Genomic DNA, 16,480 nt, shown 5'->3' on the forward strand with positions numbered 1-16,480 from the left:
GATCTTCAACTCTATTACAAAGCAATAGTAACAAAAACGGCATGGTATTGGTACCAAAATATACAGGTAGATCAATGGTACAGAATAGAGGACATGGACACAAACCCAAATAAATACAATTTTCTCATACTAGACAAAGGTGCCAAAAATATGCAATGGAGAAAAGATAGCCTCTTCAACAAATGGTGCTGGGAAAACTGGAAAACCATATGCAACAGAATGAAATTAAACCCCTATCTCTCACCTTGCACAAAACTCAACTCACAATGGAATCAGACCAGAGACCTTACATCTTATAGAAGAAAAAGTAGGTCCAAACCTTCAACTTGTTGGCTTAGGATCAGACTTCCTTAACAGGACTCCCATAGCACAAGAAATAAAAGCAAGAATCAACCACTGGGATAGATTCAAACTAAAGAGCTTTCTCTCAGCAAAGGAAACTATCAGTAATGTGAAGAGAGAGCCTACAGAGTGGGAGAATATCTTTGCCACTCATCCTTCAGATAGAGCGCTAATTTCCAGAATATATAAGGAACTCAAAAAACTCTACACCAAGAATACAAATAATCCAATCAACAAATGGGCTAAGGAAGTGAACAGACACTTCACAGAAGAAGATGTACAAGCAATCAACAGATATATGAAAAAATGTTCAACATCTCTAGTAATAAGAGAAATGCAAATCAAAACTACCCTAAGACTTCATCTCACCCCAATTAGAATGGCGATTATCAAGAACACAAGCAACAATAGATGTTGGTGAGGATGTGGGGAAAAAGGTACACTCATACATTGCTGGTGGGGTTGCAAATTAGTGCAGCCACTCTGGAAAGCAGTATGGAGATTCCTCAGAAAGCTTGGAATGGAACCACCATTTGACCCAGCTATCCCACTCCTTGGCCTATACCCAAAGGACTTAAAATCAGCATACTACAGAGATACAGCCACATCAATGTTCATAGCTGCTCAATTCACCATAGCCAGATTGTGGAACCAACCTAGATGCCCTTCAGTTGATGAATGGATAAAGAAACTGTGGCATATATATATATATATATATATATATATATATATATATATATATATATATAATGGAATATTACTCTGCCATGAAGAATGATAAAATTATGGCATTTGCAGGCAAATGGATGAAATTGGAGAATATCATGCTAAGTGAGATAAGCCAATCTCAGAAAACTAAAGGACAAATGATCTTGCTGATAAGCAGATGAGGACATATAATGGGGGGTAGGAGGGGTTAGCGTTAGGGTTAGGTTTAGGGTTAGGGATGAGGGTGGTAAGAATGGAGGAAGGAAGGACTGTATAGACAGAAAAGAGGGGTGGGAGGGGTGGGGGAAGGGAAAAAATAACAATGAATCAAACACCATTGCCTTATGTAAATTTATGATTACACAAATTGTATGCCTTGACTCCATGTACAAATAGAGAAAAAACATGTATCCCATTTGTTTAAATAAAAAAAAGTGCAATATGCTTGTGCACATATACCAGTTACTTTATGTGCAATAAAGGAATGAGGAAAGGGAAAATGAATGAATAGAGAAAACTATACTGTAGTTGTCAGGATGTGGTGGAACCAAATTGCAGTTTTCTAATTGAGAATGTATTCTTGGTCTGTAAGAACAGAGTTCTGGAGTAAAATAGTAAAAGTTTCCCTTTTTAGTGGACACCTCCAGTCTGCTGCTAGAACACATCAACTGTATCTTCATCCTCCATTTCCAACTGTACAGGTGTGTCTGGTTTCATTAATTGGCTGCTCATCAAATCGGAATCTGATCAGCCTCATTGACAAAACCCTGTCGTTCACAATAGGCTTTCATTAGTTTACTAAGTAGTGTATGCCTCTTAATCTTAAACGGCACCATAGAACCATCCTGCCCAGCCATCTTCAGGTTAATATGATTGTTGTTCTCAGTCTTACTTCTTCCTTGAGCTTTTCATTGATCATGGTGAGCACCAGAGTCTCTTCAGCTGCCTCTTCACAAAAGAGATTTCAGGTCCACATGGAGCAAGCATACAGGCAGCTCCAGAAGTGGCAGAAGAAGGAGGCGGGGGCAGTGGATGAGGGAGAGGGCACACGCTGATTTTTTCTTTTTAATGTTCAATTTAGATTTTTCTTAATTTCTATTTTATTAAATATAGAAATGAACCTTTCTCCTTTTCTGATAAGTAGTCTGTTAGAAGTAGAGCTCATCTTTACTTGGAGAGTAACCTAAAGTCACTAGATTGAACTTTCAGGTGTAAACTTCATAACCTAAAAGTCGATTGAATGACATAGGTAGTCCCTGACTTAACGTTTATTTCACATGTGAAGTCCTGTATATATGAAGAGATCCTGAACCTCAGGCTTCTTCTCCTGGCAAAGACTAATCTAATTATCTGAATCCTGCCCCACTTTGTCCTGTTACAACTTAGTGCCTGTTATTAAGAAGTAAGGAGGAACTGAGCATCACCTGTAATCCTAGTTACTTGGGAGGCTGAGGCAGGAGGAGTCTGTTCTAGGCCAGCCTTGGCAACTTGGCAAGACCCTGTCTCAGAAAATAAAAGGGCTGGTGATGTAGCTCAGTGGTAGAGCATCCTTGGGTTCAATTCATAGTTATTAAAAACAAACAAACAAAAACCAGAAATACCCCCCCAAGCAAAACAAGACAAAAAATAAATAGAACTTTTTGCAACACCATTTCAGCTGTAGTTTGTGAAACATGTATTTTCACCTAGGGTATTTAGCCATATTTATAACTTTCATTTTGTTTTTTTTATTTTTTTATTTTTTGGTGCTGGGGACTTGAACCCAGGTCCTCATGCATGCCAGGCAAGCTATAACTTTTATTTTTAAAATGAGAAATGGATACCAAGTTAGGACCGGTGCACTATATTTTGAAACACACCTATAAGTTATGTACTTTTTTTGTACTTGTTATAATCCTCTTGAAGAGAAAATTAAGAGTGATTAATTAAAATTTTGATCAAATAGCTTCAATACAATTGTAGTAAAAGCAGGAATTGATTTACTCAAGTGCCTGCTTGCCTGGGGACTTTTTTTTTTTTTTTTTTGAGAAAGGGTTTTGCTAAGTTGTTGAGCCTGGCTTTGAATTTTTGATCCTCCTGCCTCAGCCTTGCCAGGGGACTTTTTAACATCAGTATTAATTAGTTGGGATAGTTTCCAGTTAGAAAGCAATAATCTCAGGTAAAGTTAACCTTTACCTGAAATTAACTTAGTTTAATCACAACCAGACATCATTTAAATTTTCACTTATTTCTCACCATTGCCACCTTTTCTTTTTCCTTTTTGTTTTGGGCCAGGGAAGAAGATACCAAAAAGGGAATGTGGCAAGTAGAGAGGGGGAGTGTGCTGTGAGGTTTTTGGTAATACAGAGGAAGGAAACTAGTATTTATGGATTCTCCACCTCATGAAAGATATTCTTAGAAGTTTTGAGCCATGGAAGCAGTTGTTTTTCTTAAATAATAAATAATGAGCCACTTGAATAGCACGGTGAATTCAGACAACAGAGAAGTTATATCCTATAAAGTAAGTATCTCTCTTAGTGACTAAAATAGTGCTTAAAATTGACTCTTGAGAAACAAAGACAGTTGTAAAAACTTTGAAGTGTTTTAAAGCCAGTGACAACAAATCCAGACAAAATAAAATTTAGTTTTTATAGTTCAATAAAATTACATTAGTTGTCCCTTTATGATATTGGGAAATAGTACAGAATTTTAGCACAGGTAGTGTCTTAGCTGACCTAGATTTTCATTTTACTTGTGAATATTCAGAAATAATGCAATTCATGTGTAGTTTAAAATTTTCTAGTTGCCATGTTAGAAAAAAAAAAAACAGGTAGAATTAGTTATTTAACTTTGTATCCAGAATATTACCATGTAAACATGTAATCAATAAAAAAATTATTAGAAATAGTTTGAAATCCAAAGTAGTTTTAGGTTTACAGTACATCTTAATTGAAAGGCTGAGTTTTCATCAGAAATATTTCATTTGTATTTAGGTTCACAAAAATTTCAGTTAAAAAGTGAATTCATGCTATTCCAAATATTATTAAAAGTCTTCCAATGAATGGAGTAAAAAAAATTTTGTCTCTAATATTTGCATCTTTGTTGAAAAAGCTATCTCATAAGAACAACATTTGGTTTTATTTGGAAGCAAAAATATATTGGTTTCAAAACATCTGCCCAAGTAAATCCATTAACTTTTGTGATAACTCCATATTATCATGTGAAATACAAAGAAGTATTATTGTATACACTACAAATCTATCAGCAAAGTAGTCTTCTTATTTTTCTTGTAGGTTTTGCAGTCAGTTTATGCCATGCAGTCTGTCATAATTAAAATCTGCACATTTATTCATGTTGAAAAATATGTGAAATTGTTATTGATTTATACTATGGAAAGTTTCAGTTTTAACACAAATTCTTACACCTGTCATGAGCTAGGTCACAAATAAGCTATTCTCTCCTTGAATCTTCAAATTTAGCTCATTCATATGCATTGTGATATGATATAAAAGAAAAAAATGTAGATTGCACTCAGATTTCTAAAAATCTTTTCCTGGTTTTACTCTGAGTCTTGACTAATGGCAAGCATTTCTTTCATTTCAAGAAAATTTGGAATTAGGTTTGAATATAGTAAGTCTTGCCAGGTGCCATGGTATATGCCTGTGATCCCAGCGATTTAGGAGTTGAGGCAGGAGGATCAAAAGTTCAAGACCAGCCTCAGCTATTTAGCAAGGCCCTAACCTAATTAGTGAGACCCTGTCTACAAATATAAAATTAAAAGGGACCAGGGATGTGACTCAGTGGTTAATTGTCCTTGGGTTCAATCCCTACTACCAAAAAAAAAAAGGCATAGTAAGTCTTTGTAAAACTCTTCCCAACAACTCAGGCAAAACTCAAGCAGCCAACATTGGCATTAAATTCATTTTTTTTTCTATTCATCTTAACAGTTCCATAAACACATGATGATTCATAGCATTCGAACATATATGTGGAATAATTTTAATCACTGCCTCAGAGCACAAATATTTGCAGTATGTGTCAGATGGTATAACCAAATAAGAAAATAAATACTTCCAATAAGTCCACAAAGTTTTCATTGAACAGTGTCTTGATAGAAACCTTTTCATATTTTGCTGAAAGTGACAAATGCAAAAGGTTAAAAAATACGTGAGACCAATTTTTTAAAAGTTGCAAACATTCATTCCTTTGTAAATTTGGAAGTCATTTTTGACACAACGTACCTGAAGTATTAATTAGGCAGTGTGTCATGTCTTATAAAGACTCATTTAAAGTTAAAAAATAAAACTACTTGCATTTTTTTCAAATATTGACTTGATTTATCTTCAGTATTGTTAGAAGGACTTTTATTCACTGACAGTTGCTTGGTGGGTCAACTGAAGATTTTTCTTTTCTTGTAAAATATCCCTTTTAAGCTTTCCTCATAATTTTTAAATGGAAATAATAATTTATCTCTCTACAAATCATTTTTATTTCTTGAGCAAGAGCCAAGCCATTTTATAGTTGACCAAAGGTACAAGTTCAAATACTTTAAAAATCATTAATATGTGTTTTTGTTATACATCTAATTTCTCACTTTAATGTGACTAATTTCCTCAGTTACTCTCTGAGAGGCAATTTTAAAAAATATTTTGTAGTTATAGTTGTTGATAGTCCTTTATTTTATTTATTTTCTTATATGTGGTGCTGAGGATCAAATCCAGTGTCTCACAAATGCTAGGCAAGTGCTCTACCAATGAGGTACAACCCCAGCCTGAGGTAATTTTTTTATTACATTAAAATGCATTTGCAATTTTCTCTTTAATACTATCTCATTTTATTATCTTAAAACTTTTCCTAAATTAAACAGTTTTTTAATTTTGCTTTGTTTTAGGAAATTGCAATTACCATTCTTAGTTAAACCTATGATATACCTTCTTTTTTTTTTTTCTTCATCTATTTGATTTTCTCAGTGGTATGCCTTCATTTGAAAATTAAAAATTTTTTCATTCCAAATTATTTTCCTTTTTGCAGTATGGGGATTAAATCCAGAGGTGCTATACTGTTGAGCTATGTCCCCGATCATTTCTATGTTTTGTTTTGAGACAGAATTCACTAAGTTTCCCAGACTAGCCTTGAACTGGGATCCTCCTGCCTCAGTCTCCTGAGATGCTGGGCTTACAGGTGGGTGCCACTGTGCCCCGCTTTCATTCTTAATTTTTGAGCTATAAGAAAATTAAGCATTTCAATTTAATTTCCAATTATGATTTACAGGTGTCACTGTACACTCATGTAGTCTGCATAAAATATTGAGGTAAAATTATAGCAGTACATTGTTACATAGAAAAACCATATGAACTAAATCATTTTGTTGACACTAGATTCATGCTGTTCTCTTGTGTAATGCTGGAATGTCACATTCACATAATTTGTACACTGCCATACATTTTGCACAAAGTAATAATGAAAGCACAATACAGTTCTATCATATGGTACAGCTATGTTTCATAGAGAAAGGTTTTGTGCTCATTCAGTTATTAAGCAAAATTTTTAAAATCTTTAAAAATTAATGCATTTCCTCAGTTGGCACTAGTTGCATTAGGGCAATTCTATAATCCAGAGCAGCCTACTCACTTCAATGATGAAAACTGACCAGTTCATCTAGATAGATGAAGCAGCTTGACCCATTTGAGTCACATTAGTTAAGAACAGAGCCAGATCATAAATAAGTCTAATATCTTAATATGTTAAAATGCTACTTCAACAAATGTAATTATATATCCTAGGCTGAATACCTATCATACCACCAAAATACTTTATGAAATAATCAGGTATTTAATTTTAAATAATTTGTTCCTTTAAACTAAGCACCACTTTTTTGTAGGACTTAGGGGTTTGCTTTTCATTACATATAATAGCATCCTATTAATACAGAAAAAATATCTGAATTTGCACTTAGACTTCATTTCCCAGGTGAACACTAGCATTTGGAGTGGGTTTGTTTTGAACACTGAATATTGTTTTATCCAAAGTACATGCATAAATTTATGGAAACATAAAACAAAAATGTAAACAGGAATTAAAGTAGAATAACAATGCAATTTCATTCTGCAGTGAATACACAAGGTTCATTTAAGTACCATGTGTCTTAAGCCCAGATTCACAAAGTAGTCCTTACCCTCATTTATGCTCAGAGGAGCAAAGAATCAAACCTTTTCACTAATTTAATACCTTTATGTATTTGTCATAAAACCAATGAAAAATTTGTCTCCTTCCAGGGGTACTTTGGTCAAAGAAAGATGGTCCAGGATATAAAAGGTTGATTTTGCTATTTGAGGAAATGTTGGGAATTGACCCTGGGAACTTGAGAATGTGTTAGAGAAATCCTGATTGACAGCATGAATGGTCAGTTAATGAGAGTACATGTTAAATAATTACAAAGGTAACATTATAGTTAAAGTTTTCAAAAGTATTCACTTAAAAATTCCACTCCTCTCAATGAAAGTCACAGGCCATGGTTTTGTGTGTAGTTTTTAAAATCACTATTTCCTACATACTTCTCTCTTTTTTATTTTTTGAATTTTTATAGATTGGTTTCAGATAAATGAGATGTTTTCTTGGATTTGGTTAGAGATGACTAATTTTTACTAATTGCTATGCTTTCAAAGTTTTGTTTGCTCAGAATAGTGGTGTCATTTTCTTATCCTATAGTAGTTATAACAAGTGCTTTTATACAGAACTGCATATTTAAAAAAAGTCTTAGTGCCAGCCTATAAGTTGTTTTTGTTAAAATTGGCCTTATTCCAGAAAAAAATTGAATGCTAATGCAGTTAATTATATGTGATTCTTCATATTATGTGCTTATTGACTTGCTAAAAGTGTCAATTTTTAAAAGCACCCTAAACATTTTTCTTCAAAGAACTTTGCAATTTCCTGAAAGATGTAGCCTGTGTTCATACTTTTGTTTTCTAGTGCCTCAGAATGAAAAATTCCTTCTTTGTAACTCATCTGAATTCTATTTATTTTAATTATGTTTAAAATAACCAACTTTTAGTTTTTCTGTTTATATATCCCTACAAGTTAAATTATCTTTTACCTGCTTCTCACTTATATCTCTTCTCCCCCAAATTTCTCATTAATTTGGGTTGAAAAGTGTCACCTTAAAGCTTTAGGCTTAAGGCTTCATGAATTGGTGCTTTTATTCCCCTTTCCATGTATTATGCACTACCAAGAAGAATGTAACACATGTAGCAGCTCATTTCATTTCCAAAGGAGGAACTGAAGAGCTTTTAAATAAAAACCTGAAAAGAAGCTAGTGCTCATTGCCTACGTGGCTTTTAAAAAAAAAGACTCTTAAAAACATTCCATTGTGTATTCCAGGTCCTCTTTAAACTTATCACCAACAGTAACTGCCTGCAGAGCCTTGTGATCTTGGCAACAACCAGGCCTTTTAGTGATTTCATTACTGTGGTTTCCTCAAGCTCTTTATATACACATTGATTAATATTTTCCTTGCAGTTATCGCTGTGATGATTTTGTGGTTAATGACACCAAGCTGGGACTGGTACAGAAAGTCAGAGAACACTTACAGAACCTGGAAAAGTAAGTATTAGCTCTTGGGAAAGAAAAAGGGATATAGCAGGGTTAAGGGGTCTTTTAGCATTTTGAATGGAATTTTTGTCTGTGAGTTCCATAACTTCATTATGATTTTATTGTAATTAAAATATTGACAGACTGTGCTTTGGGTTTGGTTATCTGAAACTTTGCTCGTATTTCATATACTGTTTACCATAAACAGTATCTAAGGGCCCAAAACCCTGTTTTTTTTTTGTTTGTTTGTTTGGTTTATTTGTTGTTATAGCCCACCAGTTTGTAATCTCAATTTACTTGCAAAGAGAGTTTGGGGAGTGCAAGGAGAGGGCAGAAAACAATATAAGATCATTATAGAGTTATCTATGGTATTAGGAAATATGTCAAAAGTATTATGAGATCTTAGGAAGACTAGGATTTATGCTTTATTTTTAGAGAAATTAGATTTAAATATCATTGTATACTTTGCATCTGTATAGTAGCGCAGGATTCTAGTTTCATCTTTTCCTTTTTTGTTAGGGGTAATTGCATTACCTATTTGAAATTACTAAGAACTGTGCATGCTTTGTGATCATAAAGAAATTGAAGAATTTATGTGAATAGTCTTTTCTTGCTACAGCCAAATGCTTATTCAGATAAAACTTGCTGGACCCAAAATTGAAGTGATAAATAGAAACCCAAATAGCAATGCCTTTGAAGCTACAGTGGATAGAAGCATGGCCTAGAATGACTGCTGACTCAAGTGAAATCTGTATAAATCACCCCAAATCATCAGGTGCCATTTTATTTATTTTGGCAGTTGGTGTGTAGAAGGCATTATGAAAATATGCCCAAAGCAGGGGTCCCTTGGCAAACTTAAATGTAGAGTCAAACTTAAATGTAGAGTCAGTAGACTATTTCAGAATATGTACTGAAAGGGAAATAACCTAACTTCTTTCAGGACAACACTATATAGTATTTGTTGACCAAAGTCTTTACTTATGTTTTATTTCCTTAAATGATTGTAAAGCTTATAAGGAAGATTCTAAAATAATTCAGTCACTTTGGGTTTGTCATCTTTTGGCTCCTTTTTGGTTTTCCTCTTTTAATTTGAACTAAGCATCATGAGCCTATGTAGGATTAGAAACACAGGTCAGATAGAAATCCAAAATATTTTAATTTTTTCTGAAATTGCTCACAAATTATGAAGTAGGAGATTGCGGAAGTAATTAGAGTCAACCTTGGTGTGATAATGTTGTTGTAAAGACCTTATATATGCTCGGTATAAAAGTGGATAGCTGCCAGAATGTTTTCTCTGCTACTTACAGTTTTCTCTAAGACAAGACTGCCACCTCAGTCCAAAGTAAATCAGAATTAAGTCAAAGGGAAAATAGGGCCTTCCAGAACATGTGTATCCATACAGTTAGGAAATACTTTGTTTCCATAGATAAAAGATGTCACAGCCATCTTGTACCTACTTCTGCTTGGCCCCACTGAGAAATATACTTTGCAATCCTTTTCCTATGTTGAGAAAAACAGCACCTAAATTTATTTTTATGTTTTGCAAACATGGCCTTTAATTTATAGTGGAATCTAAAAACTGTGATTATATTTGTGTTTATCCTATACATATATCCTCTGAGGCAGTACTGTCCAGTAGAACTTCCTGCAATGATATAAGCATTCTGTGATCTTCCTTTTCTAATATGGTAACCACTTGCCACATGTGGATGTTGAACACTTGAAAAGCCACCTTGAAACTGAATTCTAAACTTTTGTTAACTTTAATTATGGAAAGAAAAATAATTATATATTTACATTGAATTAGCTTGGTACTTTTAGGAGGTAGAAAACAATTGGCAGACTTAAAAGTCTATGTTTATAATTTTTACTTCCTTCAGATTAGTTCTACTGATATCCAGTAACTTTAAAATGACCTTTGAAGAATAACTTTCTGATAAATTTTAAGCAAAACTTCTCTTTCATCAAGAAAAATTTTGATGAGAAATTTAAAATAAGAATTTCTAAGCTAAGTAGAATTTGTTTATAGCATAGGTAAATCAAATGAATTTATATATGCCTATAATTTATCATTCTCCACACTCAGATTATATCATCTATCAAGCATATGAGTGAAACATACTTTTATTCAAATTAAAATATTATTTTAGATGAACTGTTTTCAGGGTTTTCCTTTCATTGTAAGGAATGGGTCTTCTCATTTTTGAAGCTTCACAACTGATTAGGTAGATAAGAGTAGAAGTAGGGAGGGCATGTCTCACAGACTACATCTAGTTGACCAGCTTTGCTGGGATCAGCATCCAGCCCTACTTCACTTTGGAGGAGCAGTGAGAATTTCCAGGGAAGTTGAATGCTTCAGTTAATTTCAAACATCAGTGGGCCTGACTGGTCACTTGATGGCATGGCTAAGCAGTCAGGCAGGGCACCATGTCTCTAGATGCAGAGGGCAGCTTGAGTTTATTCTTTAGTCTGCTGTGTAGCATGTATATATTAATGTATTTTTGACTGTTTGTTTGTGTTTTAATAGTTCAGCTTTCACAGCTGACAGGCATAAGAAAAGAAAACTTTTGGAAAATTCATCTCTAAACAGCAAGTTATTAAAAGTAAATGTAAGTAATTAAAACTTATTCAAATATGAGTTAGTTGAGATCTTGTCACTGTTATTATAAATCTAACATTTAATGTTGTTACTTATGGATTTTTATTAACCTGTGCCTTAGATTTGGAATATTTTATAAAATATTTGCCACTTATAATTTTTGATCTGACTCCACTGAGTCCCCCATCTGTCAGTGCCTTACTGTGTTCCTCTTGTAGAAAACAGGTTGCTCTTATTGCCTGCTCATACATCTTATTATTCTATTTCTATGGGATCCTTGCTTCCGTATGGTAAATGTCACTAGTGCAAATTCTGTGGGTCTGAACTTTTACAAATTTTATTCCTTAGGACTTCTTTAAAATAATTTTACCATAGAAGAATATGCAGCTGGGCTCAGTGCCATACACCTATAATCCCATTGACTGGGGAGACTGAGGCAGGAAGATCACGAGTCTGAAGCCAGCCTCCACAATTTAGTGAGACCCTGTCTCAAAATAAAAAAAGTGGGGATGTAGCTCAGTGGTAGAATGCCCCTGGGTTCAAGCCCCAGTACAAAAAAAAAAAATTTCTGGTAACCATCTGTTATAATGTTATACAAGCCATTAATAGATTTGCAAAATGTAAAGATCAAGCTGGGTGTGGTGGCACACACCCATAATCCCAGCATCTTGGAGGATGAGGCAGGAGGATTGCAAGTTCAAAGCCAGCCTCAGCAATTTAGCAAGGCCCTAAACAACTTAGCAAGACTGTGTCTCTAAATAAAATATTAAAAAAGGGCTGGGGATGTGGCTCAGTGGTTAAGCGCCCCTGGATTTAGTCCCTGGTAACCCCCCCCCCCCAAAAAAAAAAATTAAAGATCATTAAATGTTTTTTATTTTTAATTTTTTAGCTGTCGATACACCTTTACTTTATCATTTATTTATATGTGGTGCTGAGAATTGAACCCAGTGCCTCACACATGCTAGGCAAGCACTGAGCCACAACCTCAGCCCCACTAAATGTTTTTTAAATCAACCAGTATTTTTGCCCTACATCTACCCTTGATGTCATGCTAGCAGTGTTTGGACACACACACAGCCTTGATTTTTTGGAACAAACAGAGTGCTCTCATAGCCATTTGCATTAGTGGGCAGAAATGCTTTGAATTGAATTGGTAGATCTACCTCCTAAGATAGTATTCAAACATTGTGGTGCATTTGTAGAACTAATGAGAAAAGCAAGCCTCAGTCTTTTTAAGAGAAGTTGTTTTTTTTAAGGTTCATTGCTAAGAAAACACGTAGTAGTCATTTATGCATGGCTTCAAGTTACAGGTTTAGGGACAGAAATACTTGGAGCTTATATAATTTTTTCAGTTTCTATTAGTTTTAATAGACTCTTATATAAGTATTAGGTCTTAAACTTTATTTTCCTGTTTATTTTTGCATTGTGTACTCCATGGTACATATTAATGCTTATTTTCTCATAATCTTCCAATAAAATACTCCCATTTAGAACAACTCCAGGATCAGAACAGTCTTCAAAAATATCCATACATGTAGAGACTAAAACAAGAAGAGTATGTTTGACATATTCTTTGGACAAAAAAGGACTACTTCCAGACTAGCCTGGTACTAGAGTTTCACGGAGAGGCTTTTGCTTAACTTTGATACTTGAAAGTCTGCCTTCCCTCAGCATTACTAATGGCCTCTTATTCTATTTTATAGGGAAGCACCACTACCATTTGTGCGACAGGCCTTCGGAATTTGGGCAACACATGTTTCATGAATGCCATCCTTCAGTCACTCAGGTAACATTATAGTCAGGGCTTAGGTATCTTGCATGAAAGATTTAAGAGCAAAGGATGTGCTTCTAACTCTAGTTAAATGGCTTGGGGAAAATTACTCAACTGCCTTTGCCTTAATTTTCTCATCAGTAAAATTGGGGATAATTGTTCCTATCTCATAGGGTAGTGAGAAGATTAAATAATTGTCAAAAGTCTTACAGCAGCACTTGATAGTTAAATAGCTGTTAACTGTTATTCTCATTTTTTCCTGAATAGGCTACAGAAGAGATTAGCAAACTTTTTCTGTGAATGGCAGATGATAAATGTTTCAGTCCTTAGGCCATGTGCATGTCTCTCTCATTTTTTTCTCCCCTTCTACTAGACTTTTCTCTTTTCTTTTTTAACCTTTCAGAAATGTAAAACTCACTGTAATATGTGAACACTCTACATTTGACCTGTGGACCAGTTTGCAGACTGCAGGGGAGCCTTGTTCAGAGAGCTTATTTCAGTCATTAGTTATGTCTCCAGCATGGTCATAAGATCACAAGTTTAGAAGATCTTCAAAATATAAGAGAAGTAATAAAAATGAAATAGCCAACAAGGCTGAACTTAGCAGAATATTTTGAAAATTGTGTAGTGTTAGATGCAGCACATGCCACAATAAATTATCTTCCCAAATCAAATTGCTAATAAGGAGAACCATATTTAATCTTTCCTTGAAGGTATTGCCTCTCTTCTTATTTATTCTTGCTCAAAGAAGAAATTATAGTTATTACTGAGTTCTCCTTATGATTCTGTATAATGCTATCTAGATAATATAGTTGGTTTCATGGTTTATTTTTATTTAAGGAAATTATTAAATACCTAGAAACAAGCATCCTGAAGCGAGTAAAGGTGACACTCAATAGATGGAAGGAAATTGGGGATATTTTTGGAGAGAGATTTCAAGTTCTTTGTTCATTTCTACAAAGTTGTCCCTACTGTTTAGTGCATGAAGAACTTTAATGAAGAAATTCAATACAAGAGCTCATATTGAATACAACTTAAAATGAGACAATTAATTGAAAGATTACACTTTCAAAATCCATAGTTAGACTTCATAGAACTTCCTTTACAGACTTATTAAATTTTGGTCTTTTTTTTTTAATAATCATTTTATTCCCTTCCTTTTAAAATAGTAACATTGAGCAGTTTTGCTGTTATTTCAAAGAACTGCCCGCTGTGGAGTTAAGAAATGGGAAAACAGCAGGAAGGCGAACATACCACACCAGGAGCCAAGGGGATAACAATGTGTGAGTTATCAAAATATGTCCTTTCTGGCACTGAGCAGCAAAACAAATGACTCTCACTGGTGATTTTTATTGTATTATTTGAGTTCATAGACACATTAAAAAAACTATAGTGAAAATTATATTTTAAGTATCTAGAATTGTCATCTATATCTGCAATAGAGTTCTAGATGTAGACTAACATGAATATCATTAGTTTATGTGAATTGATTTGTCTGATAGTGTTGGGTAAACCTCTCTTGGCTAATAAAATTAATTTGTAACCAACAGACTAATTGTAGGGCAATACAATCAGTTCCTAATTGATATGAAGAGGGGAGAAAACAGGTAACTATTAAGGATCAAACTTAAATTCATTATAGCCTTTCCCTGTGTAGGGTTTGGAAGATCTGCCATATTGTCATGATTTTTCATGTCTTTATTGAAATAGAGCAGTGACTTGTAATCTGTGTGTATTTAATGTTTTCCCTGTCTGTCCATCCCCAATTCCACATTCCCCCTGATTCTTGCTCATTTTGAAACACCATTTTATAATCTCGATACTGCCCTTCCTCAGTGGCTGAGGGAGTAGGATAGAACATGTTAGAAAAATGGACAATATAGGTAGATCCCCAAGATGGAGAAACTTTAAAGCCATGCATTGGAGCAGGGATGGAATGATATCACTGAGTGGTGTTTCAAGGGAGTTTTATTTGATAACAGCATGTAAAATGAGGTGGAAAGTGCTTGCATTCCAGAAGACTTCAATTGGGTAAGAGGGGATAGCAGTGAAATGAAGAGGAAAAACTGCATGGGCACAACAAGGGTAAAATTTAAGTAGTGCTTTATGCATCACTATCATTTCAGGGGTTAGTTATAGACTGCAATAATTGCCCCTGGCTGATTTAGGCAGAATAGATATTTATTGAATGGTGAGCTCACCATTATTGGGTGGGTAGAAAATCAGATCTGGAGTCTAGGCAGCCAGGATCATAGCCACACTCACCCATAGAACTGTCCTGTAAGGACACTGCTGCCTTCCTGCACAGCATGGTTCCTACTGCCAGCACTACTGGAGAAGGGTGTTGGTGAAAGCTGCCCTTAACTGCTGCCCCTGGACTCTGGATGATGATCTTTGCTGCTACCACCACCAGAGAGGATTTGGGGCTGATTTGCTTCTTTTTGTCACTCACTCTGCTTCAGATGTTCAGAACCCAGGCCGTGTATGTATTCTCTAACTGTGAGGGAGGCTGAGAAGCAAGCATCTGGACTTTTCAGGCTCTGGTAGAAGGCAGGCTCTGACTTTCACCAAGATACTTACAATGGCATATTTCCCAAATGTAGGAAGAGGTTCAGGTCATAGAAAGTCAAATACACAATGTCTGTCTCGGGGACCTAGATTACAGGAGTTGAGAAGGAAAGTATTGAGGTTCTCTGAGATATGCATTGATTAATTATCTAAGGGTGTGATTGTTAAACTGACAGATATAGAAGTTGAAGTATGTAGTTACAGCTACATGCATAGAAAATCAGAATAAACAGTAACTTAAATATCCATGGTTAATTTTCTTATGTAAGAGTTAGAGGTTGGGCTGGGGATTTAGCTCAGTTGGTAGAATGCTTGCCTTGCATGCACAAGGCCCTGGATACAATCCTCAGCACCACCAAAAAAAAAAAAAAAAAAAAAAAAAAAAAAAAAGAGGTTATTTGTTCAGGGCTGTTTCACAAAGTCATCAGGTTCCATCTGGCTTTCTGTTCAAGCAACCATTAAGGTGAGGCTCTTATCCACATAGTCTTAGATAGTGGTGGAGCTCCATCATTACATCTTCATTCCAGAGTAGGGGAAGAGGAAAGGAATTCATAAGAACCTACTCTTTCTCTTTAAGGAAATCTTCCTGAAATTGTGCACTCACGGTTATTTATTCTGGCAATTCATATGCTCAGCAAAAATGGTAGTCTTATTCTCATGAGAGAAGAACAGAATGGATACTGGGCAACAGTAGGGAGTACAAAAAATAGTAGGTACTTGAGTAGTTGAGGTCACCTTGAGTTTGAAGTAATGAGGACCTCCAATAGAAAATTCATTTTGGAAATCAGAGAAACCTGAATAAAAATGGCCATGGAAGAATTTGACTTTTAAATTTGAATTTGAGAGTCAGTGTTGAGCATTAAAACTTTGTGGCCACATGAACTCTGAGGCAGAGAAGAGCAAATGTTCACAGACTAATTTCTAGA

The 16,480-nt window shown here is 34.8% G+C and overlaps 1 protein-coding gene and 1 pseudogene across 11 annotated transcripts in view; one reads left to right on the forward strand and one right to left on the reverse strand.

The window, feature by feature from the left end:
- Positions 1 to 16,480, forward strand: part of USP3 (ubiquitin specific peptidase 3) — a 96,732-nt gene that overhangs the window by 47,854 nt on the left and 32,398 nt on the right. For 9 of the 10 annotated variants that reach the window (XM_079125682.1, XM_079125678.1, XM_079125685.1 and 6 more), the window contains 4 exons: positions 8,545 to 8,628; positions 11,144 to 11,225; positions 12,919 to 13,001; positions 14,156 to 14,269. In XM_079125682.1, coding sequence (XP_078981808.1) covers positions 8,545 to 8,628; positions 11,144 to 11,225; positions 12,919 to 13,001; positions 14,156 to 14,269 — 363 coding nt within the window. Of the gene's footprint in view, positions 1 to 5,738; positions 5,806 to 8,544; positions 8,629 to 11,143; positions 11,226 to 12,918; positions 13,002 to 14,155; positions 14,270 to 16,480 lie in introns of all 10 variants that reach the window. The other variant, XM_079125679.1, reaches the window with a different exon arrangement.
- Positions 1,482 to 5,728, reverse strand: LOC306652998 (small ubiquitin-related modifier 2-like; annotated as a pseudogene). Its single transcript has one exon. The product of its transcript is annotated as a small ubiquitin-related modifier 2-like (transcript).

This window comes from Sciurus vulgaris (assembly GCF_902686455.1).
Source record: "Sciurus vulgaris genome assembly, chromosome: 2".
NCBI classification, from domain to species: Eukaryota; Metazoa; Chordata; class Mammalia; order Rodentia; family Sciuridae; genus Sciurus; species Sciurus vulgaris.